The 26667-nt window shown below is 37.0% G+C and overlaps 1 protein-coding gene across 2 annotated transcripts in view; it reads right to left on the reverse strand.

Moving 5' to 3' along the window:
• Nucleotides 1-26667, reverse strand: part of su(f) (cleavage stimulation factor subunit su(f)) — a 455931-nt gene that overhangs the window by 140042 nt on the left and 289222 nt on the right. For both annotated transcript variants that reach the window (XM_067142809.2, XM_067142802.2), the window contains exons 5-8: nucleotides 22058-22211; nucleotides 18104-18337; nucleotides 16256-16447; nucleotides 10889-11080 (exon numbers count right to left, since the gene is read on the reverse strand). In XM_067142809.2, the coding sequence (XP_066998910.2) occupies nucleotides 10889-11080; nucleotides 16256-16447; nucleotides 18104-18337; nucleotides 22058-22211 (772 nt within the window). The remainder of the gene's footprint in view (nucleotides 1-10888; nucleotides 11081-16255; nucleotides 16448-18103; nucleotides 18338-22057; nucleotides 22212-26667) is intronic.

Below are 26667 nucleotides of genomic sequence, written 5' to 3' on the forward strand. Positions count from 1 at the left end.
CCACTGTAGTTGTCATAAATAACGCAATATGTGCTCTACTTATTACACAGTTATCAGACGAGGACAATAGCTTATGGGAAAGTAAAGTTCTTTACAGTTAGCATGTATTGTGATATTACTAAACAGCAAGATGAGAAATTTGTCAAGATTGATAACATACTTAACTTTTCAAAAGGACTGGGGGTACTTATTGCTGTTGACAGCAACACTAAATCTACTACATGGCATGACAGACAAACAAACTCAAGAGGCAGAATGTTGGAAGAATATCTGATCAGCAAACAGCTTCATATAATGAATGAAGAATCCACTCTGTACACTTTCCAAAGCAGAAGAGGGTCTAGCAATGTTGATTTGACACTTGTTAATAATCAACTGCTTAATGTTTTAACGGACTGGAAAATCTGTGAGGACGAAAGCTAATATGATCATAACAATATTATACGCATTTTAGGACATGGCGGTTACAACAGGAGAGAATTTTAATATTGCAGTATCAGATATGTAGAGAAAACCGAGAATTATAAAACATTTGATGATATACTGACAAGAAGCAATTTTAAGAGGTTTCCATTCTGAAGATGTGGACATTGACAAAAAAGATCTGGATGGATCATTATCTTCTTTAATATCAACAGAGAACAATATTGAATGTGCTGTAGATACATTTTATGAGTCTTTAAAACAGCATGCAATCAATCCTTCAGAATAAGAAAAATGCCAAGAAAAAAGACACATAATCACTATGTTCCCTGGTGGTCAGAAGATCTTACCATTATGAGAAAAAGAACTAATGCATTTAGAAAAAGATACCAATGGGCAAAATACAATGAGGAGCTGAGAGAACATCATAGAGAGTACCTGCTCTATGAAGAAAAGGCAAAATATCCGTTGAAAATTAGAGAACAGAAAATGAATTCTTGGAAGCAGTACTGTAATATGACATCTTTACTTAATCCATGGAATGAGGTGTACAAACTTGTCTCAGGTAAGAAAAAACTAGGTTTAATCCTGACTAATCTACAGAAGCTTGATGGAATCCTAACGGCAGATGCGAATTTTTCGATGCTGTATAAAGCACATTATATCTTGACTTAACTGAGTTGTATGAATATTAGTTACTATGTCTGGGTTTTGTGACTTGCATTTGAGGCAAAGTTTTTGTGTCTTAGTTAGTCGCCATGGAATCAACAGGAATTTTATGATTTTATGAAGGGTGTTGCTATATATGTGAGCCGCGTTGTCTTTTCAGGATATCAAGTGGATTAACTCTGATTTTGTTGAGAGACTGAACAATAATTTTGAACAATGTCCACAGAGTATTCTGGTATAAGGAATCCCATAATTCAACTTAAAACCTATCAAAAAGTCATCAGGTGTTTATCCGAAGTATTTTAAATGGAACCATATAGATATTATAAGATCATCAAGTGAAGGGTGTTTATTTTAACGGATTTTCAATCTTCAATGGTTTCCTAATAGCAAGTTAAATTGTGAACATTTTTTAACTTTCCTTAGTAGAATTATTTGTGCACATCAAGTTGTAATGAGTGCCTTGTTTCCAATTATTGTGATGATCCACCTATTGATAATCCATTTATCGAAGTGAAAGGGCATTGTCTCAGAGTCTTATACTGATGCTACTTGACTAGTACAATGACTATTCTTATTTTGTTCTCTTCGGATGACTGCAAGTCATACTGTTTTTCTTTGTTAGGCAAGTTGGGCTGTACCAGGGATCAGATTGATCATCATACTGTTTTTCTTTGTTAAGTAAGTTAGGCTGTGCCATAGATAAGACTGGCCATCATACTATCCAGGAACAGTAGATAAACTTTTAAATAAACATAAGAAAAATGCCCGGAAACCACCACACATGACAGGGAAAAATACATGGTTCTCAACTACATTAACAAGAACACATACAAAGTAGTTAATATTTTCAAAAAACAAGGTCTAAAAGTAGCCTTTAGAACGAACAACACACTGCAGAACACGTGAGCAAGTGCAACCTAAACAAAAAAGACCCTTTATCCAAGACAGGAGTCTATGAACTCAAGTGCCAAGAACCTAACTGCAATGCCACATATATAGGACAAACAAACTGTAATTTCCATACAAGGTACAACATACATACATACATACATACATACATTATCATTATAGACTGTTATGCCTTTCAGCGTTCAGTCTGCAAGCCTCTGTGAATTTACTAAACGTTGCCACAATCCTCGATTTGCAACTAGTGTTGTGGCCTCATTTAGTTCTATACCTCTTATCTTTAAATCATTAGAAACTGAGTCTAACCATCGTCGTCTTGGTCTACCTCTACTTCTCTTACCCTCCATAGCAGAGTCCATTATTCTCCTAGGTAACCTATCCTCCTCCATTCGCCTCACATGACCCCACCACCGAAGCCGGTTTATGCATACAGCTTCATCCATCGAGTTCATTCCTAAATTAGCCTTTATCTCCTCATTCCGAGTACCCTCCTGCCATTGTTCCCACCTGTTTGTACCAGCAATCATTCTTGCTACTTTCATGTCTGTTACTTCTAACTTATGAATAAGATATCCTGAGTCCACCCAGCTTTCGTTCCCGTAAAGCAAAGTTGGTCTGAAAACAGACCGATGTAAAGATAGTTTCATCTGGGAGCTGACTTCCTTCTTACAGAATACAGTTGATCGCAGCTGCGAGCTCACTGCATTAGCTTTACGACACCTTGATTCAATCTCACTTACTATATTACCATCCTGGGAGAACACACAACCTAAATACTTGAAATTATCGACCTGTTCTAGCTTTGTATCACCAATCTGACATTCAATTCCGTTGAATTTCTTACCTACTGACATCAATTTAGTCTTCGAGAGGCTAATTTTCATACCATACTCATTGCACCTATTTTCAAGTTCCACGATATTAGACTGTAGGCTTTTGGCACAATTTGCCATTAAGACCAAGTCGTCAGCATAGGACAGACTGCTTACTACATTTCCACCTAATTGAATCCCTCCCTGCCATTTTATACCTTTCAGCAGATGATCCATGTAAACTACAAACAGCAAAGGTGAAAGATTACAGCCTTGTCTAACCCCTGTAAGTACCCTGAACGAAGAACTCATTCTGCCATCAATTCTCACTGAAGCCCAATTGTCATCATAAATGCCTTCGATTGCTTTTAATAATCTGCCTTTAATTCCATAGTCCCCCAGTATGGCGAACATCTTTTCCCTCGGTACCCTGTCATATGCTTTCTCTAGATCTACGAAACACAAATACAACTGCCTATTCCTCTTGTAGCATTTTTCAATTACCTGGTGCATACTGAAAATCTGATCCTGACAGCCTCTCTGTGGTCTGAAACCACACTGGTTTTCATCCAACTTCCTTTCAACGACTGATCGCACCCTCCCTTCCAAGATGCCAGTGAATACTTTGCCTGGTATACTAATCAGTGAGATACCTCGATAGTTGTTGCAATCCTTCCTGTTCCCTTGCTTATAGATAGGTGCAATTACTGCTTTTGTCCAATCTGAAGGTACAAGGTACAAGGTACAAAGAACACAAAAATGCGATAAGATATAATCATCAGCATTCAGCCTTTGGAGAGCACATGTACGACAGTTCGCACCATTTCACCGACATTAACACAGACTTAAAAATTTTACACATCAAAAAATCTTTGAATATTAAGGATGCAATCGAATTTACATTGCAAAAGAAAGCTAACAAAACCAACCTAAATGACCATGCACATTTAAAGAATTCCCTGCTCTTCGCTCTACTTACATAACATCTGGTCAACACTCACTGTTTAAATTAGCGCTTAATGGCTTTTTCAGTATGGTCTACCGTAAAAGTAACGTCTAATAGATACTCTCTCCATTTAAATTCCCCACTTTATTCAATCATTAACTTTTTTAATTAGGGTTGTTTACAGTCGCTTTAACTCCAAGGTCTTATCACGACTCTTAGATATGATTACAGAATAATAGTAGTAGTAGTAGTAGTAGTAATAATAATAATAATAATAATAATAATAATAATAATAATAATAATAATAATAATATTGTAATTATAAAAATGTAAAGGAAAAAATAAATAAGTATAATGTAATTAGATTTTGGAGTGCAAGCCAGTGTCCTTGAGGAAGTTGATGACTTGATGACTCAGTGCTGGAGAAGTCAGTGTCAGCTCCATTTCCTTAGGTATGTTGTGGTATTGGCACCAATGGTCATACAGTTGATATTCTGAGATGATATGCTTGACAGTGAAAGAGCAGTTACATTTACTGCAGGTGGGAAGTTGTTTCTTTTCTAGGAGATAGTTGTGGGCGATCTTCGTGTGTCCTATCCTTTGTCGGGAGATTAAGACTTGTTCATATCTGGTGAGGTTTTGGAGAGGATATGTTCTCGTAGATATCACATTAATTTTTTGGAGGTTGCTGGTGGAAGTTTTAAGCCAGTTCATTTTCCATTGTTCGTGTAGTTTGATTTTGATATAAGCGATGATATCACAATGTGGCGTGGCAATTTGACGGTCGTTGATTGGAAGACTAGTAGCCTCTTTTGCTGCTTGATCAGCTGATTTGTTGCCTGGTATTCCTCTGTGAGATGGTATCCACTTAAAAATAACATTTTTTCCTGCAATCTTGATCTTGTGTGGTACAGCATTTGAATTTCTTCAACAAGGAGATGTGTTGTTGAGGGATTTTGTATCGAAGTTAATGCACTTTTGGAATCAGAGAATATTATGAATGAGTTATTGTAGCTTGCTTTTGAAATATGAATCATGACCTGTTTAAGAACATACAGTTCACTTGTAAAAACTGTGAAAAGATCTGGTAATCTGTATAGCTTACTATAGTCTTTATATTTCACTGTACAACCATTTCCTTCATTGAATTTTGATCCATCAGTATAAATTGCACTATATGATGAGTATCTATTACAAATTTCATTAAATAACTGTTGGGATTTCGCTATGTCAGTTTGACCTTTAAGATTGTTGTTCAATTCCTAGTTGATTGGAGGCAAATGAGCTTTCCATGGAGGGGTACCTAGTGAGTTGTGTGGAAATAAAATGGGTGGAAGGCTGAGGTTTAGTTCTTTGAGAAGATTGTATATTCTGATGTTAAAGGGTTGGGGTTGAGATCCAGTTAGTTTTCCTTTATGTCTCTTTGGAAGTAGGTGTTTTTTTCAAGTATTGGTTACTTGTGCCAGCTATCTTGAGTTCGTATGTCAAACTCAGCTGTTTACATCTGATTTCAAGTGGTGGTTCCTTGGCTTCAATCTCTATACTAGCTATGAGGCTGGTGCGATGGGCTCCTAGGGCAATTCGAAGAGCTGAAGATTGGATGGTATCAAGGGTCTTAAGAGTAGATGGTCTGGCAAAACAATATACTATACTGCCATAATCCAGTTTGGCTCTGATTGTGGCTCTGTATGTGTTCATTAGGACATGGTAGTCTGCTCCCCAGTTTTTTGCTGGGAGAATTTTCATGATATTCATTCTTCTTTGACACTCATCTTTAAGATTTTTAAGATATGGGGTCCAGGTGAGCTTGTTATCAAGTAGAAGTCATAGAATTTTAATAGTTTTAACTGATTCAATTTTATAGTCTTCCATATATAATTCAGGCATGACGAATATAAGAACCAAGTGTGATGACTCAACTGTTATAGCGTGGTAGTTTGTGGACTCGCCACTGCGAGCACTGCAAACGTCGGTGTCCAACACGTACTTCAATAGACCGGCAAACCATGTGTTGGAAAAGTGCGGGAGATGTTATCGTACGAGATATTTCAAGTCAACAAGTTGAATTTCCTTTGCTTTCAGTTCCTAAACTCAGTTCATTGTGTGTTGTGCACTTAAAGCACATGTGTTATGTGGCCTGATTAAATTAATAGTTCAACATGCCGTACTGTTTTGTGCCTGGCTGTAAGTCAGGCTATGGTAGAGTAGTTAATGGTATAAAATTATTTTCACCACCGAAGGATAGAAATAAATTTGAAAAATGGGCCAGAGCTTTTCCACGAAAGGATACTGTGTTAACGCGTAATAGTAGAATTTGTCAAATTCATTTCTCTGATGATTTGAGAGTAAAATCAGATAACTTTATATTGAATGGTGAAAAAGTGGTTATGTCTCGTGAGAGATAGAAATTACGTCCAGGAGCAGTGCCTCATATTTTCCCTAATTTGCCGAAATACCTTTCAAGTGAGATTAAGTCCCATGAAACTCCCAACAAGAAAAAAGAATCTAGACACCACTAGGAGAAGAAGAAAGACGGGAGTGTAGCAGCAAATAGAGAATTAAAAGGTCAGTCTAATGTTGATCAAAATTTGGGTTATTCTAGTGTGCTTTCTGATGCCGAAAAGACAATATTATCGCTCGAAAGGCGCCTAAAAATGCTAATCGAAATTTAATTCGAGCTAGATTCAGTCTAAACTCAGCAAAATCGAGAATTAATTTATTGGAGAAGCAGGTTAGAAATACACAGTTCGAAACTCTGTAGTGAACTATTTGGCTGGGTACGTTGTTAAGCACTCTTCTAAATTTATTAAGTGTTCGCCCTGTGCCCATTCTCTATGTGATAATAATCATAGTACATTTTCAGTTCTCTCCGAAATAAAAGACTACGGTTCAAGCAATAATGAAGTGTTTTTAACACGCCCTTCGAAAAGTATATGTGACATTCTTTTCCAGGCCGAGAAAGTATTTAGTGAAAAACTGAACTCAAAATCGATGTGGAGCGAAATATTTTTTGATTTTATCGATTCTATAGACAAAATTTCAGTTGATCCTTCAGGTGCTGGCTGTTGTCTTCAACATGATATGAATATATTCCCCAGCCTTGTTTATCATTATCTGAAGTGCCGATTTTTCTTCAGAATGAAAGAAATCCGGCGAGATTTACAATCTCGAACATCCGCCAAATCTTCACGCAAGCTTTCGAAAGTCCAGTAACCGGCAAACTGAGATTGTAAGTAGAGTATTAAATAGTTCATGGGTGTTTTTTTTAATATGTTGGGAGTTTTGTCATTTATATATATATACACTCGAGTACCTTGTGCTTTTCGCAACATGTGATGAAAGTCGTAGCTCTTATTTCCATGTATGATATTTTTCCATTGTTCTCTGCCGTGGTATTTTAATTGTAATCTCTCATTTTTTAATAAAAGACAGTGTATATACTGATCAGTTACGGAGTAATACGTTTCCTGTGTCACCATTCCTAAGACCAGCTGATAGGTATTGTGGAGCTACCAAACTCTAGCGCTGCCTGGCGGGGCGCGCCTGAACTCGATGAGTCATCACACTTGGTTCATATATTCGTCATGATTCAGGGTTAGGGATGGTATGTTTATTTTTGGAGAAAAGAATACATTTGGTTTTAGTTTTAGAAAATTTGAACCCTGTGGTTTTAGTCCAGTTTTGAATATTTACAATTGATTTTTGTAATAGGAGTTGAGTCGTCGTAATGTTTTTCCCTGGGCAGAAGATTATCAAATCATCAGCAAAAAGGCAACACTTAACTGATGAGTGGATGTTAGAGACTATACCATTAATTGCCACAAGAAACAGTGTTACACTATTGATCCTTGTGGGACTCCATTGTTGATTACTACTTCCTTTGACAGCATTCCATTTACTCTAACTTGAATTTGGCGCATTTGGAGAAAATTATAAATGAAATATAGGATGTTTCCAGATATATTATGTGTCATTAGTACTTTGATTACATAGTCTTTCCATACCATGTCATATGCCTTATTAATATCTAAACTGACTGCTATTAAGTGTTTGTTATTAATCATTAACTTGCATTTATCCATAATACATAAATAAATTATTACATGATCCCCCGTACCCAGTAGATGAAGGAAGATTTCACAACACTCACATCGCCCTGCCCCTACTTTCTCATCCCCTCTCCATGGCACAGTATGCTAGATTACAACATGGGGAAAGTACTGACCTGCTCTCCACTATCCAATAGGAAGGATCCACAACGTTCCAGTAGCTCCTCCCCTCTCTGCGAAAAAACATGCTTTGCCCAAAATCCTCCACTACCTTTTCCTTGACCACAGTCGCGAAATATGTTTGGTGGCAGTGGACTAAGCTTTGGCAATCCAGATAAGTACAGAATTTTGTTTTTCATTATGTTAATAGGGTGTTGGTTGAGTACTTATAAAATCATCATTTGTTAATACTTGTTCATATTATCACCTAACTCTCTATCATTGACAAGTTTATGCAACGTAAACAACACTGTACATATTTACGCATGATTTAAGTGATTTGATAGAATTTGAAGATATTCTTGTAGAATGAAACATGTCAGTCTTTGTGTAATAGTATGTACTTTTTATAGGTACCTATGTTTATAGTGTTATCACTTTTATTGAAATTTTGTGTGTTTGATAGACTGGAAAGTTTTATGTCCTATTTAAAGATTGTATTAAGCAATAATTCAAGAAAACTTACCAGTGAAGGATCAATGTCCTCAGTTTTCCACAATAAACAATCACTTTGCTCTGATATTGTAATACCTTACTTAATTCAATTCTGCAATCACTCATATTTAGTACTAGCAAAATACCCGTGCTTCGCTACGGTATTATACTGAAATTTATAACTGAATGCTTATTGTTTTATACATAATCCGCCAAAATCCGCGCTCTGACTGGCTATCTGAGAGAATCAGCCAAAATTCGCGATCTGACTTGTTTTCTAATAAATTACGGCAAGTTTTCTCCCATTTTTCAATCTTTCTTTCAAGCAATCGATTTCGTACTTCCAGGGCTAGGTCCAGGTATTCCACCTGGTCAGTTGGGTCCCTAAATCTTTGCCATCTTTTCCTATAAGAATTTTTAATATGGATCAAATCCTTGAGGAGATCCGGCGTGGTGTCCTCTTGGGTGCCTTGGCGGTACTGAACTCGTGGCTGGACTGCATTCTTAGTCATTACCCGTCCAGGACCCGTTTCTGGCGCGGTCTGCTCATTTGACGACCGCTACTTGGCGGTAAATTACATCTGCTGCCACTGTCATTGTTAACAATGTGACCAGCACCATTGTCGCGCATAGCCAAGTGTGCGGGATTTCTGGTGATACGAATGACATATTCCGTGCATTGTTGACCTTATTATAGAGGTGAACAATTGGACGGTCAATCTCATTCCTATCGTTTATTTGAAAGGTGTTTAAATTTTTATTTATATGCCAGGAGAATGTACTGTAATCTAAGAACGTTCTCCGAAGAAAAAGATGGCTCTTGAAAACGAACCCAGGAAAGATAAAAAAATGATCGATTTATGATCAGAATAAGTACATCGGAAATCTACAGCCTGTTTCCAGTCATTCGAAAGGGTCAGGAATGGAATGAATAAAGCCCCCATCTGGCGGCGGCAATAGGAATTGTGCCGGCTGCCGAAGCCTGTCGCACTCCTCTGGGGCAATGGATAATGAATGACAAATGAAATGAAATGATATTGGACAGTGTTGCTGGAATCAATGATGACAGGGAAAGCTGGAGTATCCGGAGAAAACCCTGTCCCGCCTCCGTTTTGTCCAGGACGAATGTCTCATGGAGTGACCAGGATTTGAACCACATAACCCAGCTGTGAGAGCCAGGCGCGCTGCCACCTGAGCAACGGAGGCTCCTTATAAGTACATTATGAACAGTAAAATCAACTATTCTCACCTCCTTTTTCTTTAAAACAGAATCCAAATATCAACTTTCACCCTTTTCCACCCTTGTTACAGTATAAGGATTTTCCAAAAACAAAAAGGTACGTTTATCTTTTTTTCTGAGGGAGATTCTAAATACCAATTTTTACACCTATAAGCTTTAAAGTTTTTGAGATATAGATACACTCATTTAAAAAATTCACCCCTTTTTCACCCCCCCCCCCCCACCCATTAATTGGATTTTCCAAAAAAAAAAATAATTTGTGTTTCTTTATTTTTAAAGGAGATTCCAAACACCAATTTTCAGGTCTGTAATATCTTAAGTTTCTGAGATATAAGTATCCTCTTGAAAGGCATTCAAACCGTTTTTCCCCCGTTTTCACCCCTCCTAATGGGATTTTCCGAAAACAAAAAAATACGTGTTTCTTTATTTTTAATGAAGATTCTAAATACCAATTTTTACATCTGTAAACTTTCAAAGTTTTGAGATATAGATACACTCATTTTAAAAATTCACCCCCTTTTCACCCTCCCATTAATTGGATTTTCCAAAAATAAAAAAATACGTGTTTCTTTATTTTTAGAAGAGATCAAAAGTACAAATTTTCAGGTCTGTAATATGTTCAGTTTCTGAGATATAAGTACCAGTATCCTGATTAAAGGCATTCAACCCCTTTATCACCTTTTTTCACCCCTCCTATTGGGATTTTCTGAAAACAAAAAAATACGTGTTTCCTTATTTTTAAAGACGATTTTAAATACTAATATTTACACCTGTAAACTATTAAAGTTTTGAGATATAGATACAATCATTTTAAATTTTCACCCCCCTTTTCACCCCCTTAGCGATGGAATATCCAAAAATCCTCTCTTAGCGAGCACCTACATCTTCATATGAATGCATCCCCAAAATTTCATTTCATTATGTCCAGTAGTTTTGGCTCGGCGGTCAGTCAGTCAGTCAGTCAGTCAGTCAGTCAGTCAAGTCAAGTCAAGTCAAGTCAAGTCAAGTCAAGTCAAGTCAAGTCAAGCCAGCCAGCCAGCCAGCCAGCCAGCCAGCCAGCCAGCCAGCCAGCCAGTCAGGACAAGTTATTTTATATATATAGATTATATGATTCTGACACTCCTTCTTGGTGTGAAATTGTTTTTTAGCAAAGGAGTGTATTAAGCAATAATTCAAGAAAACTTACCAGCGTAGGATCAATATCTTGAATTTCCAAAAATCTACTGTAGATCTGATGTACTTTTTCATATTTGAGACGGCCTTCTTCAAAGTCTGCATAGGCAAAATACAATAACATGTTCTTTTTGAGCAACGTAGATGTTGCTCTTTCATAAATAGCTGCAGCCTCATCACTGAACAGTTTAGCCGCAGTAACATCCTGCATAAAATGAACAAAGATTTAATTTACATGAGGAATGAGAATTCGGAAGGAAATAGGTATTTTTCACCCCATTACGTAATCTTACTCCTCACAGTAGGTTATTAATTGTCACACAGCAATTGCAAGAACTTAAGTAAGTTTATAAACCATATGATAGAAAAGAAAGAATAAAGACAAAGGAAGTGACAAGTTTTAGTTCTTAAGCATCAAATTATAGAAGGTTCAAACCAACCATGGGAACTATACTACAAGGGAAACAGAATTTCAATGTCTGAGTGTGACTATGGTGCTACACAACAGACGATCCAGCACATCAACACTGATTGTAAGACAGTGCTAGCGACTTTGCTCTCACGACCCCAGAAATTATAGACTACGTCCAAAATTTAGATATACGCATATGTGCCAACTTAACAAAACCAAAAATCAGGAGATTTTGATATGAAAATCAGGAAAAATCAGATCCAATTTGTGAAAACTGCTTATTCTACATGTCTTGCACAATACAGGTGTACTATGGTATATAGTAAAAAACTTATTGCCTCAAAACCAGATTGTTGCTAGATGGGGCTACAAGGCTAAAAATTACACATCTCTATTCCCTTACAGGAAGTATGTGAATGAGATGATCGGTCTCTGATAAGCCTTCCAAAAATAGTAGGAACTCTTCCTCCACATGTGTGAATCAGTCATGCACTTAGATGCCATTACTATGCAAATGCATAGATTAATAGACTGTATCAAGCACCCGCACAATTATGCAATGTGCAATGCTATGTTTATCAAGTAATTAATTAAAATTCGCCAGAATTGTCTCCAGATGGCTCCTAAAATTTCTAGAAAAGTCACTTTCTATCTTTTAAATTCTGTCACTAAATTACTAAAAGAGGCTACAAATCTAGCGTCTAGTCTCTAAAATAGACTAGACTGATGTGAACGAACACAAACATAGCACGCAAGAATGAGAGATTCACAACAGATACATAGGTTTTAATTAACATCACACATTCGCGTGCATTTCTCATATTAATAAACATTGATATTTCATTTGAAAGTGGCCATTGTGTGAAGGACTTACAGCCACTGGTGTACAAAGCTGAAATGGTGGGATTTGATAACAAATGTTTGAAGTTCACCAAAAAATAAGTTAAAATCGGGAGAAATAATAGAATAATCGGGAGGCGGGAAAAACGGTTGTAAAGTGGAAGTCTCCCGCCTAAATCGGGAAAGTTGGCAGGTATGTATACATATATAGAAGTGTAGATCCTGCCTAAGACAGACTGTATCTCTAGCCATATGGTAAATAAATAAATAAATAGAAGGTACAAGGATATGATGATATATATTTGTACCAAAGTAAAACAGAACATCCAAAAAGCAATACAGACATCATTGTTTCTGGAATGAAATATCTGAAGTTGGAAATAATCTTCAAACTACACTCAGCAATTATGTAAATTGTATGGAGGAGAAACTGCAAACTAAACCACAACTATCTATAGCACTAATGAAAATACAAACTACTTTCAGAAATCTGTACAGTATCTTGTATGGGAAGCAATTTTCAACATTAGTCATGATCTTAAGGAAATGAACATGACACAAATTTGACTGCAAAACTACCTAATGAAATATAAGTTAAGCAATAAATATACACAAGCGACAAAAGAACAAAGAAAAAAAATGAACATATACAAGGAAGAAAATATCCTGGAGTGGCACACAGCCTGATCATAGTTATAACTGTCTCAATCAATACTGATCTACATTAAGGGCAGTCGCCCAGGTGGCAGATTCCCTATCTGTTGTTTTCCCAGCTTTTTCTTAAATGATTTCAAAGAAATTGGAAATTTATTGAACATCTCCCTTGGTAAGTTATTCCAATCCCTAATTCCCCGTCCTATGAATGAATATTTGCCCCAATTTGTCCTCTTAAATTTCAACTTTATCTTCATATTCGTCGCCAGTGCATAGTGGTAAACAATCAAAGATCCCAATGGGCTGTAAAATCATCCGGTGTCCCTCAAGGGTCTGTTCTAGGGCCCTTACTGTTCGTCTTGCCTATTAATGACATATCTTCCACACTTCAGTATTGCAACTACCACTTATATGCTGATGATATGCAGATATACAAACACACCACTACAAACAATTTACATGAAACAGTTCAGCACATTAATTCGGATATTGAAAGGCTTACTGCCTATGCGAAAAATAACCACTTACTCCTAAATCCTCGTAAAACACAGAGTATTATCATAGGAAACTCTAAATTATTACATGTAATAAGCACTATCAACCCTCCTCCAATCATAATCAATGACATTGCCGTACCGTACCTTAAAAATGTAACTAATTTGGGAATCTCCATCAATGAGAATCTGACCTGGAATGAACACGTAACAAATGTATGTAGAAAGGTTCATGCAGCTCTATATCCCCTGAAACGTCACAAGAATTCTTTTCCTCAAAAACTTAAATTAAAATTAATCCAAGCACTACTATTCCCAATTTTAGACTACTGTGATACGGTACTAGTCAATCTAAATGCTGAACAAGCTTTGAGACTTCAGCGAGCACAAAACTCATGCATACGATATGCCTTCCAGCTGCGACATGACGGTCATGTTACACCATATTTCAAAACATTGGGATGGCTACGCATAAATGAACGAAGGACACTTGTTTACCAAGTGCTCTCGACGAACACTCCTACTTACCTCTCTTCTAATTTTCGTTTCCTTTCCTCATTCCATGAAATTAGTACCCGTTCTGGTTCCCTACTTGAAATTCCACTAAGTCGAACAAATTCCTACAATCATTCCTTTTTAGTTAACGCATCGAGACTCTGGAATACATTCCCAATGGACATTCGAAACCTTACTTCCTCTCATAAATTCAAATCTGCCAGCAGAAAGTTTTTCCTGGGAACATAAAACTGAGTTGTGTGAGTCATTGTGTGTATGTTGCGTGAATGGGTTTTCTTCATTTATTATTATTATTTAATTATTATTATTATTATTATTGTCACATTAATTGGTGTACTGACATGTAGGCCTAATTTAATCTTAGAATTATCTGTCTGTAGTATTATTTCTTTTTAGAATTTCTATGTCTTACTTTTATGTTTACATTTTTAAATTTTGTTTATAGTGGTTAAGTGTAAGAGAGGGGCATGAGCTCTAACTTCACCACAAATGTAAGTCAGGAATGAATGAATGAATGAATGAATAAATAAATAAATAAATAAATAAATAAATAAATAAATAAATATTGTGATCTTTCCTACTTTTAAAGACATCGCTGAAACTTATTCATTGGCTAATGTCATTTTACCCCATCTCTCCGCTGACAGCTCGGAACATACCACTTACACGTTATAATTCTCATGTTAGGTCCGTACTGAAATGTACGTAAATACAAAGTACTGTATGTTACAAGTGTATTTTTTAAATTTAAATATCCACCTATTCAATGCAAAGAGATCTTTTTTAGAAATTAAATATATTATAAAATGATAAGGGACATGTTTCACCCATATTAAGGGCATTATCAAACTTGTATGGTGAAAAATCAGGATCCTGATTGTTCTTACAGGTCATAAAAAGAGGATATCAATGTAGGTGTTTGTCTAAACATAAAAATTATTAGAATGTCCTTGGTTAAAATCGTAGTATCAAGCAGTATGTCATAAGTTCACATGATTATACTTTCCGGAGTGATGAGTCACTGCGCCCAAAAACCTGTTGGGGGTAGAGCAATAAACAGCTCAATCTTTATAATGAAACAGAAATGTGTTTCCTTGAATACTCCTGTTAGAGGATAAGGAAAAGTAAAGCTAATAGACTGTTAAAGATGTTAATTTCGTATGTTATGATAAGACAATAGTCTTCTCAAGTGGCTGTTCAGCTGCCTATAGTCTTATTAAACTGGCTGAAGGAGTGAAAGTCGAATGCGTTACGATAAGATAACAGTCTTCTTTAAGTAGTTGTGGGAACAAGGAAAAAGTATTCAGTTGTCTATAGACGTATTTATCTTGCTTGAAGGAGTGAAAGTCGAAGGTATATTGAAGTTGATATACCTTTGACTCCTGCGGGACTAAATTCCGGCACCTTGGCGTCTCCGAAAACCGTTAAAGAAGTTAGTGGGACGTAAAGCAAAAAACATCATTATTATTATTATTATTATTACAATCAACTGTAGAACAACTTAAAGAAAACATTAGGGGAGAAAATGGAAGAATTACAGAAGCGGTGTCGAGAATGAAAGCAATTTCTTTTTTTTAATTTTTAATTTTTTGGTTTACAATTTGCTTTACATCACCCTAGCACAGACAGGTCTTTTGATGATGATGGGATAGGAAAAAGCCTAGGAGTGGGAAGTAAGTGACCTTGGCCTTAATTAATGAACAGCTCCAGCATTTGCCTGGTGTGAAAATGGAAAAAAAAATTCATTTGAGGATGTTGGGAATTTGTGACTACAAATATTCACTACTTTGACCAACTTCTATAACACAGTTGGTACTCACTTTTTAACAAAAAGCAAGCAAGCAAGCAAGCAAGCAAACAAACAAACAAATAAAATGTGTGCTATTATTGATCAAAGATGTACAAGTAGAAATGTGAGGAGAAACTAGTAGATTGATGGAGTCGGTGACTGGTGAGATCTTTGGCCCAGCACAGCCTGAGCTCAGATGTGGGTGAAGGCCACACATAACCCTTTGTGAAATATAAAAGTTTAAAATAATTGGATTCAGACATTTAAAGATCTTCAAAAAATTATCTTGAAAATAATCAACACTCAGATTTTTCAAGATATACAGTAGATATGCTTTTTAAATTGAAAATGAAATGAAAATCCACAGCCTGTTTCCAGTCATTCAACCGGGTCAGGAATAGAATGAACGAAGCCCCATCTAGCGGCGAGGATTTTTACTGTATGAAAAATGTGTGTGTGTTACAAAAACTTGACCACAGATCTTTATGTTTTCAGTCCAAAAAGTTAGCTGAAGTTAGTTTAACAATGTTATGTTAAGAGAGTATTCTTAAGAGGACCTTTAGTTTAAAATACTGTACAGTTAACAAATCAACCTAGCTACATAAAAAAGTTTATACCATGTATTTATATACTTCTTTATATGTTCAAGTACTAATAAAATGTTATGAAACTTACCCCTTTCTCTGTGAGTAACTTTGAACTCTGTTCAAGAAACTGAGCAGCTTCATACCAAATATCAGGATGATGGCCTAGGCACAACAAACATTGTTCAAATGCAAACATAACCCTTCTTGTGATGAGTGTTGTGTCCTCTGTTCGTAAGGGATTAGACTTCTCCCACGTGATGTACTTCTTCCAGAGATCCACCTGTTAAATCAAAGACCCATTGACATGTAAATAAATGCATGGTATACATGTTTGTTTTGATAAAAATTCTGTGCAGACCACAAAAATCCAGATTTTTCAATTATATAATTACAGGGAACAACCACAACCATATCAAACAGACCAATGTTTAATTTCCAATAGTGGTCAAGATTAAGTACTATCCAGTAACCTTCACGTGCATTCATGTGGTGAATTAAGAAAGAAAGTTTGGTTTTCCATTAGGGAAAAATATACTCAAAATACTGTGGTGGCCTTGTTACATCAAATTAAATGTTAGCTGACAAATACTCAGAAGTTCATAGTGAACCAGCTGGGGGTCATGAAAGGAAGAGGAAATATGGTTTGTACCAATGTTGCTAGGACCCTGCAGGAAAAGTACAGGGAGAATCATAAGAACACACAAGAAGAACATTAAGTCTTCATATGTACAGAGTAGGCCCTTTACAGGGTCCCAAGGGACTCTATTTGGGAATGTCTCAAGCTGACAGGTGTCCAGAAGGCCTATGTTGACCTGAGTGAAGACTTGTACCAGGACTCAGTGACCACAGTACAGAGCACCACGGATCTCGGAGATCCCTTTTTTTTTTGTCAGATGTACATTGTACCAAGAATTAGCACTTCAACCCATTGTATTTTTAACCTTCATGGTCACTATCATTCAAGATAGCCAAGGTGACGAACTGGCCATCCTGCTCTTTGTAACATCCTCTTGATCGCCAACTCACAACAGGACATCCAGCAAGAGTTCAGAAGATAGGTGGAGGTATTGAGAAGCAACTGTTGAAGGAAAACCATGGAAAGGTGGAATATATAAAGTGTGTTCTGCTAGAGTCAGGATTCATTGGCATCAAGGGCTTCAAGTTTAAGCAGATGGCCAGCTTCAAGTAACTTTGTGCCACAGTGACACAGGACGATGGCTGTGAAGAAGACATCTGAAACAGAATGACTTCCAACTGGGTACAGTACTGCAACATGCCATGAATGCTTAAGGACAAGAAGATGGTGAAAAAGCTGAAAGGACGAATCTACAAACAAGTAGTCTGCCTGTGTATGATATACAGTGCAAAATGCTAGTCTCTTCAGGGCAAGGAGGAACAGATGCTTCAAGCTGCTCAGATTAGGTTGCTGAATGGTTCACTGGGCATCACACTTGCCGACAGATGTGGTAATAAATATATCTGTGTTAAGAGATAGTTAGTCAGCATTCTTGACGAAGTCCAGAAACGAAGACAATGTCAGTGAAGCCATGTTAAGTTAAGAGAGGATGACCACCTGAAATAAATATGACAGGCATAGGTGGAGGCCAGGAGGAGTAGAGAATGACTCAGGCTGACAGTGGAAAATAAAGTCTGGCAGGACATAGCCTTACTCAGACCATTTGCCACTGATGATAAGGACAGAATGTGATGATTAGAAAGAGCTCGTCATGTTGCTGGAGCAGAAATCAGATAAAGCTAGGAAAAAGAAAGGAAGAACACAAGTACAGAGCATTTACTTCAAGACACTTCAGTGTTCTCACAAGATTGTATGGGGCTAAAGAACTTAGTTTCAAAATCTCTTCTAACCACTCTAAAGCAGTGCAAATTTTATACATAACATCCCAAAGGCATATTTTTCACAGGAAATAGCACTAACCTGTTTGAGTTCTTCTGGGTGTCCAGTTGGTGGAACACTGGGACTATTTCGATTTAGTCCCCTTGTCACTGCCTCAAACTCTTTGGCTACTCGTCTTGCATTCATATAGTCACGACCTCGTTCAATGGCCATCTTCTCAGCAATGATAGGGTTAATGTTCTGTTCAAAGTTCATGTAATCTTTCCAAAGCTGTTCTATATTCACCATGGGATTAACAACTCCACGTTGATACACCTGAATGATAAATACAAGATTCTTCCAATCAAATATCACAATCAAATTTCCATCATTCACTTTAACTACACTTGAAAATAAATCAATATGAACAAAATAAATACAATAATAAATACATCTGGGAAAAATTTAATAAAGGAAGTAAGAGGAAGTTCCATAAAAAACAAATAACTTAATTAATTAAAATATTATGAGTTGTTCATGGCGTGGGTTAGGAGTGGGCATCTTGGACATATACTGTGTCATGGCCCTCTTTGTGTTCAGGCGGCTAGGACTGTACAATCCACTGCTTGTCCCTAACCCATTACAGGAGAGATCCTCTCGGGGATTATGTGTAAGTAAGGTAGCATTCTGCTTCACAAAATTTACTGAGCTCAGAACATTTTAAGCAAGCCTCAGACCTATGGGAGTAACAGAGCCCCACTTCCATTTGGCAGGGAAGGGACTGCTTGGAAACAACTTGACAAACAAAATGGAATTTGATGGGGAGCTATCAATATTAATGAGGCTTATGGAAGGAAGAAAGTAGAACTGGCTGAGTTGGCAAAGAGGATGCTTCTGGACTTGTTACGAGTTAATAATATTCAGATAAGGGGAGATAACCACGAAAAGACAGGAGATTATAAAGTGTTCTTGATGGATGTTAGGAAGGGCAGGGTGTGGGGTAGGACTATTTGTCAGGAATACTATGACATGTAACACAGATTCTTTTAGGCATGTAAATGAGTGAATGATGTGGGTAGATTTGGCAGTTGCAGGAAACAGGACAAGAATTGTTTCAGTCTATTCATCATGTGGGAGTCCAGGTGAGGAGGAAGTTGACAAGTTTTATGAGACACAGAGTGACATCAGAGTCAGGGTCAACAGCAAGGATAAGATAGGATAATAGGCTATTTCAATGTGAGAGTCAGAAATGGAACTGAACGATATGAGAAGGTGATGGGTAAATTTGGAGAAGATATGGAAGCTAATAGGAAGTGTTTACTGGACTTCCACGCTAGTATGGGATTAGCAGTTATGAATAAATTCTTCAAGCATAAGGCTATTCACTGCTACACATCGGAGGGTAGGAGCACCAAATACATAAAAGACTATATCATAACCGACTTTGAATTCAGGAAATCTGTTAGGAATGTGCGAGTAATCTGGGAATTTTTTTGATGATACAGATCACTATATGATCTGTAGTGAACTAAGTGTCTCTAGGCCAAGGATAGAGAAAGTGACATCTGTCTGCAGACCAATAAGGGTTGAAAATCTGCAGGATGATGAAATTAGACAGAAGTACATGGATATGATTAGTGAAAAGTTTCAAACAACAGACAGTAAGAAGGTTCAGCATAGAGAAAGGGAAAGGGTGGCAGACAGGGCTGCTCTAGTAGAAACAGCAAGGCAGGGGTGTAACATTAGGACCTACAGGGCTCGGGCCTTTAAGGAGCCCCGCAGACTCCTCACAAAAAAATAAAAATAATATAAATCTAGCCTAATGCCACTCTACTCGGAAATGATCTGGGAGGTTTAGTAGATTCAGATATTACAGAAACCGATCCCCACAGAGGATTAGTAGATTGGTATTGGTAGGTTCAGTAGAAATAGTTGCAATTTGCATGTAGAGGAATTGCCACTTGGTTGCATCTAGCAGCAGTTTATTGTGTTGAGTATAATACAGCAATTGCATAAAATGAATTTCATTGCAAAGCCCGTATTGTCGTTAGTATACTTTTTTAAAGGTACAGTCAAAGGTTCCACCTTTACAATACAGTACTAATTTTTTTTGTTTAATTAGCAATTAACAAATGTCAGGACATGTTTTGTCCTTCCTGGTGGACATCATCAGCCAAAATACTTGTAAATAAAATAGATAAAGACAAATACACATTAAAATACGATTCAGGTTACCAAATACGTCAAGTTAAAATGCAGTCAGCCATCAACAGTAACACACGTATGGAGCCTAACCTCTCTTGGGCAGACAAGGATGAATATTCAACCACGACACAATTTTTCTCCATGTGTACACTTAACAGTCAAACATTCCACCTGCCTCATAAGCTAACCAAGAATTGTCAACACCACATCATCACACCAACAAGAAGAGCTTGATCATCGTATTCTATTGGAACTACTACGTGTGTTAAACAATTTTATCTTCATATTTTAATATTTGTCTTTCTATTTTACTTATCTTACAAGAATTTTGGCTGATGATGTCCACCAGGAAGGACGAAACATGTCCCGACATTTGTTAACTGCTAATTAAACAAAAACAAAATTAGTATTGTAAAGGTGAAACCTCTGACTGTACCTTTTAAAAAAGTAACACAGCAATGCTTGCTCTTGCTGTCTCTCACAACGCTCCGACATGCTCCTCAGAAAAAACCTGCTCCAAATTATTTTAAAATAATTACAGTAATGAAAATATCACATTTTAGTTAGGAAATGATACTTCCTTGATATGTAGCATACCTGAGATCATATTATGCAAAAATTTTGCAGAATATCTCACTTTTGTCACACATTTATTTGACAACAGTGTATAATGCCAATAAGAAGTTTGTGTAGTAACAATCAGTCAACTCAGTTTCGAATGAGCTTTATTCATGTGAAATTAATAATAGGCTTATCAGATGTGTGGTTTGATATTTTTCAAACTTTCTTTGAACAGTTGTGGATTTAATTTTGTTTGCACATTATTCTGTGTTGTAATCATATTATAACTGGGACTTCGGTATCAGCTACAGAGTATATTTCTGTAGTTATTGAAATATCAAACCAATTAAAGTAAAAACATCTAAGTGGTTCATGGTTGTCAGTTCAGCACCATATCCGTTACACCACGTTAAACCACGGAGACAGTCAAATAGAAATTATTAAATATTATTTTTTGATAATCATACAGAGAGAGAGAGAAAGAGAGAGTATGCACTATAAGAATATTAATGAAAGAATATCATTTGAAGGAGGTCATGTTTGCAGTGCACTATGTCTTTCGGTAGAGACTAGAGCAATTTTGTTACTTTCATTGATCTGCCTCAATCTTATCCTTGGCTTTGACAATATGAAAGTGACTGAGGTATGAGAAATGCTAGTAATGCCATTTCTTATGCAGCCAGTTTTTGCTATGAATGGTATGAAAATGTTGCTCGTGGGGTCAGTTGGTGCATGTATTTCAGTGGACTTGGCAGACTGATATGTAATAGCAATTTCTGGCTCAGTGAGGAAAACTGAACAGGAAACTACCTCATTCGTCATTTCCTTCGCACGCCTCTTCAGTGATGCCCAGGCCATCTATGACAGCTTTTGGTGGAGCTGTTGAGGATTCCACCAGCCTTTGAACTGAAAAAAAAAAAAACACACACACACCCCCCTGCATGCAAGCATCCCTTAGTAATGAAGTTTATCAGATGATACTGACATCATATCTCATCGACCTGAAAATATCACAGTAGCCAGTCTCTATGAGGAAGTTTTAAAAACTCAAGAACTAATACTCGTACATCCCTGCCAAGAAAGAAACGACTCAAATCTCGCCAAATGACTTCTTGGCTCTAACTACAAATAAATAATATAAAGAAATCCTTTCACTTAAGACAAAAGACCCAATTCACCAGCTCTCCAAATGGGTCCATTAACCAATCCCGTTAGAATGGCCAGTACACTCAGCACCTTAGTCTTTCACACTTTAAGAGAATCTATCCTCTAAAGCCATTTTTTTCTTACCTTTCTGACTGCACTGATCTTCTGGTTTTCTGCATATGAACCAACTGCTTCCACACCTTTTAGGAAGTTCACATAGTCATTCCAGATGGAATATGACTGAATATCCATGCCAATTTTCTCCAGGGCAAAGTCATATGCCTGTGCCATCTTCTCCCTGTATGAAAATATAACTTCAAATGGAAATTTGTTGCTACTCTTAAAATGACTCTTTACAACTTAATTGATAGCAATTACTACCCATTAAACTGTGCACCTTCTATAAGGCCATCTGTGTCGTGGAACTTGGACTAATATAATACAAATATATTGCAATACCTCAACTCTTTCAATCAATATATAAAATTCACAGCAGAAGATGAAATCAATAAGTCCACACATTTTTTTAGACATTACCATCACACAAAAAGACAATAGCTTTGAATACCACATTTATAGGAAGCCAAACCTTTTCACCAAACACAATCAAGAACAACTCATTACATCGCAACACTCAAAAATGGGCAACTTACTATAGTTTAATACATCGAGCATTTAAAATATCACTCACACCTAAAAACCTCAAAAAAATATTACAATATATAAAGAACATAGCCAAGTTCAACGAGTTTAACATAGAGATGGTCAATCAAATAATAAGAAAAATTAGAAATAGACAAATTTCAAAATTAATACCAGAAAAACAAAAAAGTCTAAATTTGCCACATTCACTTAGAGCAATCCCAACATATATCAAATTTTGAACCCATTCAAGAAACATGACTTCAAAATTTTGTTCAAACACCAAACAAAGCATGTTCCTAAATCACAATAGTGTCAACTCCAACAAATCCAGGATTTACAAACTCACCTGTACCCAATGTTTCGTCTCATACGTTGGTCAAATAGGACAAAGGACTTAGAACACTAAAATGCAAACAAACATCATCAATTTTCAGCAATGAGCGTACATATGAAAGAAACTGGACATGCCTACATGACCATACAACAAGATTTAACTATCCTAAAGAGAATTTAAGAAGGCAAATTGATGAATGAATACAAAAACATCTATGTTTTCAAAGAGCAGTTTTTCAACAAAAACCACAATTTAGATGACATTACAGAGACTAAAAAATCCTTCATACGATCAAATCCCACAATTATTAAAAAATTATTTAAAATAAAAGGAAACGTTCAGAAACATCAAATTTCCATACGTAAAAGCTCTGCCCACAGAAAATCCCCTCCTCCAAGAACAGCAAATATCTCATCTGCCCACCCCTCTCCGACCTATACCCCACCGCATAACACACACAGATACAACACGAGGTGCACGGAATCACCTATTGCCAGTCGGACAGCAGGTGTTACAGCAGCAAGCCAGCCAGCCGCAAGAGAGGCGAGGGGGTGAGTAAGAACCCACTTAACATCCCCATTTTATACTTCAGTTCACAAAAACTTCACAACTAAGACATATTTTTTCGTTACAGACTCTCAATCCACCAATATCAAACCTAAGAAGCAACAAGACCACAATAAATGTCACAATGATCTTGAGAAGTCTCCTCTTCAAAACCACACATCGACAGGCGGCAAGATTTTACATAATTTTAATCACCACAAAGCAACATTCAGACAACAGATCACACAATATCTTACGAAAACGCCACCAAATTTTATTCCCAAGGTGACACTAAAGTCCACGAAGATTCCAGTGAGAGCACACACATTGGATATTACAGACTAAATAACCCAAACCAACCAATGCCATCACAAGTTTTTAAAGCATAACAATTATGTTTTTATCAATTGTAAGCTCACCCCTTTTTTAGAAAGAGCAACTGTATGCAAGCTAAATGTTTTTTATATATAGCACATGCATTGACAAGTTATAATAATTCACATCAGCTGGACATTTCTACAGAACATGTAATACACATAAAAATAATTTTAGTTGAAATAATTCATGTCAGCTTAACCATTTTAAGTATTTTATTATCAAATATAACCCAGGACCCTGGGTATTTTGATCTAAGATAGTAGGAACAGCAGCTGAAGATGCCTAAAAATTAGATGAAACATGTCCCGCTGAAGACACAACAATAATGTAAAGATATGTATGTAAATCAATAAAAAAGCATAATGTATTGAAAAGGTGGAACTCTCAAATAAAACATTCTTTTAGAAAGGTATACGTTGCTCAATACGGACCCAACAATGAGCTTTATAACTTGTAATTTCCACAGCTTCCCATATAATCCTGGACCTGTAGTGTCTAGTGTGGGTAAGAGCTCAAGCATCTTGGAACACAACATCATGACCCGACGATAGCTATTGCTGATTTGTCTGGCTGGTTGAGACAAATATTTCGTTCATGTTCCTTGATACAAGTACCAATAGACCGGCATGTTTGGCCAATGTATACCCTGCCGCAAGTACAGGGAATTTAGTATACCTCAGTATGTAAAGGTTGGGACAATTTGTCCTTGGTTTTACCCAGACTGTGAGCAATTTTAGTGATGGTGCCAAACACGGTTTTTATATTGAGTTTGTGGAGGACCTTGGCAATTCAATCTGTGGTGTTATGAATATAAGGCAGGTATGCAGTTCCCTTCACTTCTTCCTTTTGTAAACTTTGCTTGGTCGTTTCTCTGGGATGCAGGGCTCTATAAATCTGCAAATCGCTGTAACTATTACCCTTGAATGTGACTTTGAGTGAGTCCATCTCCACCTGGATATCTTTATTTGCTTTTGCAAGATGCTTTACATCGCACCAACACAGATAGGTCTTATGGCGACGAGCAGACAGGAAAGGGCTAGGAGTGGGAAGGAAGCAGCTGTGGCCTTAATTAAGGTACAACCCCAGCATTTGACTGGTGTGAAAATGGGAAACCATTGAAAACCATTTTCAGGGCTGCTGACAGTGGGGTTCAAACCCACTATCTCTCGAATACTGGATACTGGCCACACTTAAGTGACTGCAGCTATCGAGCTTGGTACCTGTATATTTGATGGCTCACAAATTAATCTCGCCCTCTTGGTGAGTGTTGTGAGAATGCCTTGTTTTTGTGCTGGATGGTGGTGAGAATCTGCATGAAGACAGTGATTTGTGTGGGTAGGCTTACGATAGATGGTATGTCCCAAGGAGCGATCCGGTTTCTTTCTTACTAGAACATCCAAGAAAGGGAGACATCCGTCCAACTCCATCTCCATAGTGAATTTAATTGAAGGATGTTGCTGATTTATGTGGTTTAGAAATAGATGAAGTTTCTCAGGACCTTCTGTCCAGACCACAAATGTATCATCAACATACCTCCACCAAATCATAGGTTTGACAGATGCTGAAGCAATAGCCTCCTACTCCAAATGCTCCATAAAGAAATGAGCCACTATGGGTGAAAGTGGACTTCCCATGGCCACTCCGTCTGTCTATTCGTAAAAATTCCCACCCCACAAGAAATACCTGGAAGTCATGCAGTGGTAAAATAGCTTAGTACTGTCCTCAGGGAACAGATGTTCAAACAGAGACATGACCGAGTCAATCGGCACTTTAGTGAACAAGGACTCCACATCAAAACTCACCAAAAGTGCATTAGGTTGAAGGGTTATGGTTGACAACTTGTTGATGAAATACCGAGAGTCCCTAACGTATGATTCAGTACGTCCTATGTGTGGCTGAAACAATTTGCTTAGGTATTTAGCCAGAGCATAGATAGGAGAACCTATCACACTAACAATAGGTCTGAGGGGAACATCATCTTTATTGATGTTAGGAAGTCCATATAATCTAGGTGGCACTACATATTCTGGGGACAGATATTTAGCCTCCTCTTTTGGAACTGAAGATTGCCTTAAGAGCTTCATGGTGGCATTGGACATAGGAGTGGTAGGTCACGTGACCTTAGTCTGGAAACAGGCTCTGACAAAATAGCCAAAATCTTATTCTTATACTCGTCAGTGTCCATAACCACTGTCGCATTACCCTTATCAGCTGAGAGAATGATCAGTTCAGAATCATTTCTAAGTTCTTTCAGAGCTCTCCACTCACCTCTTTGTAAATTGGGCGTGGGATATCGATGTGGACCTTACACCTGAGGGCCGACATGGTTCAAATGCTAATCACATTTTGAGAACATACTAATGCACATGTCCTGTGAATATGAACTTCCTATATCTAGTCTTTCAAGGTGTTCTGGTTTTCATGAACATAAGTGTATGTTCAGTGTAAGTCTTTTGTTTATGTAAAACTGTAAATTGTTTCGATATCTTCACATTTACTGTAAGTCGCGATATGAAAAAGTTAAAGTGACTAAACATTTTAATTTATTTTGAAAGTTCATTTTCTGATCATGGCAACTAATATCTTATTGCACAGCCTTTTATTTGTATCACATCATTACATCTCACGGGCATGGAAGCAAGAAGGGATCTAATTTAGTCTTTAGTGATTTTTTCCCATTCAGATTTCAAAGTGTTAAAAGAACTCTGCTTTATTTGTATGTGATCTTGTCCTTACACACGTGTCCAGCAGCTACCATATGTGTTCTATTAGATTTAAATCCAGACTTTGACTTGGCAATGGAAATTTTTTTTATCTTCTTCTTTTGCACATAATCTGTTACATTGTTACA

The sequence above is a fragment of the Anabrus simplex genome, chromosome 1, assembly GCF_040414725.1.
Source record: "Anabrus simplex isolate iqAnaSimp1 chromosome 1, ASM4041472v1, whole genome shotgun sequence".
NCBI classification, from domain to species: domain Eukaryota; kingdom Metazoa; phylum Arthropoda; class Insecta; order Orthoptera; family Tettigoniidae; genus Anabrus; species Anabrus simplex.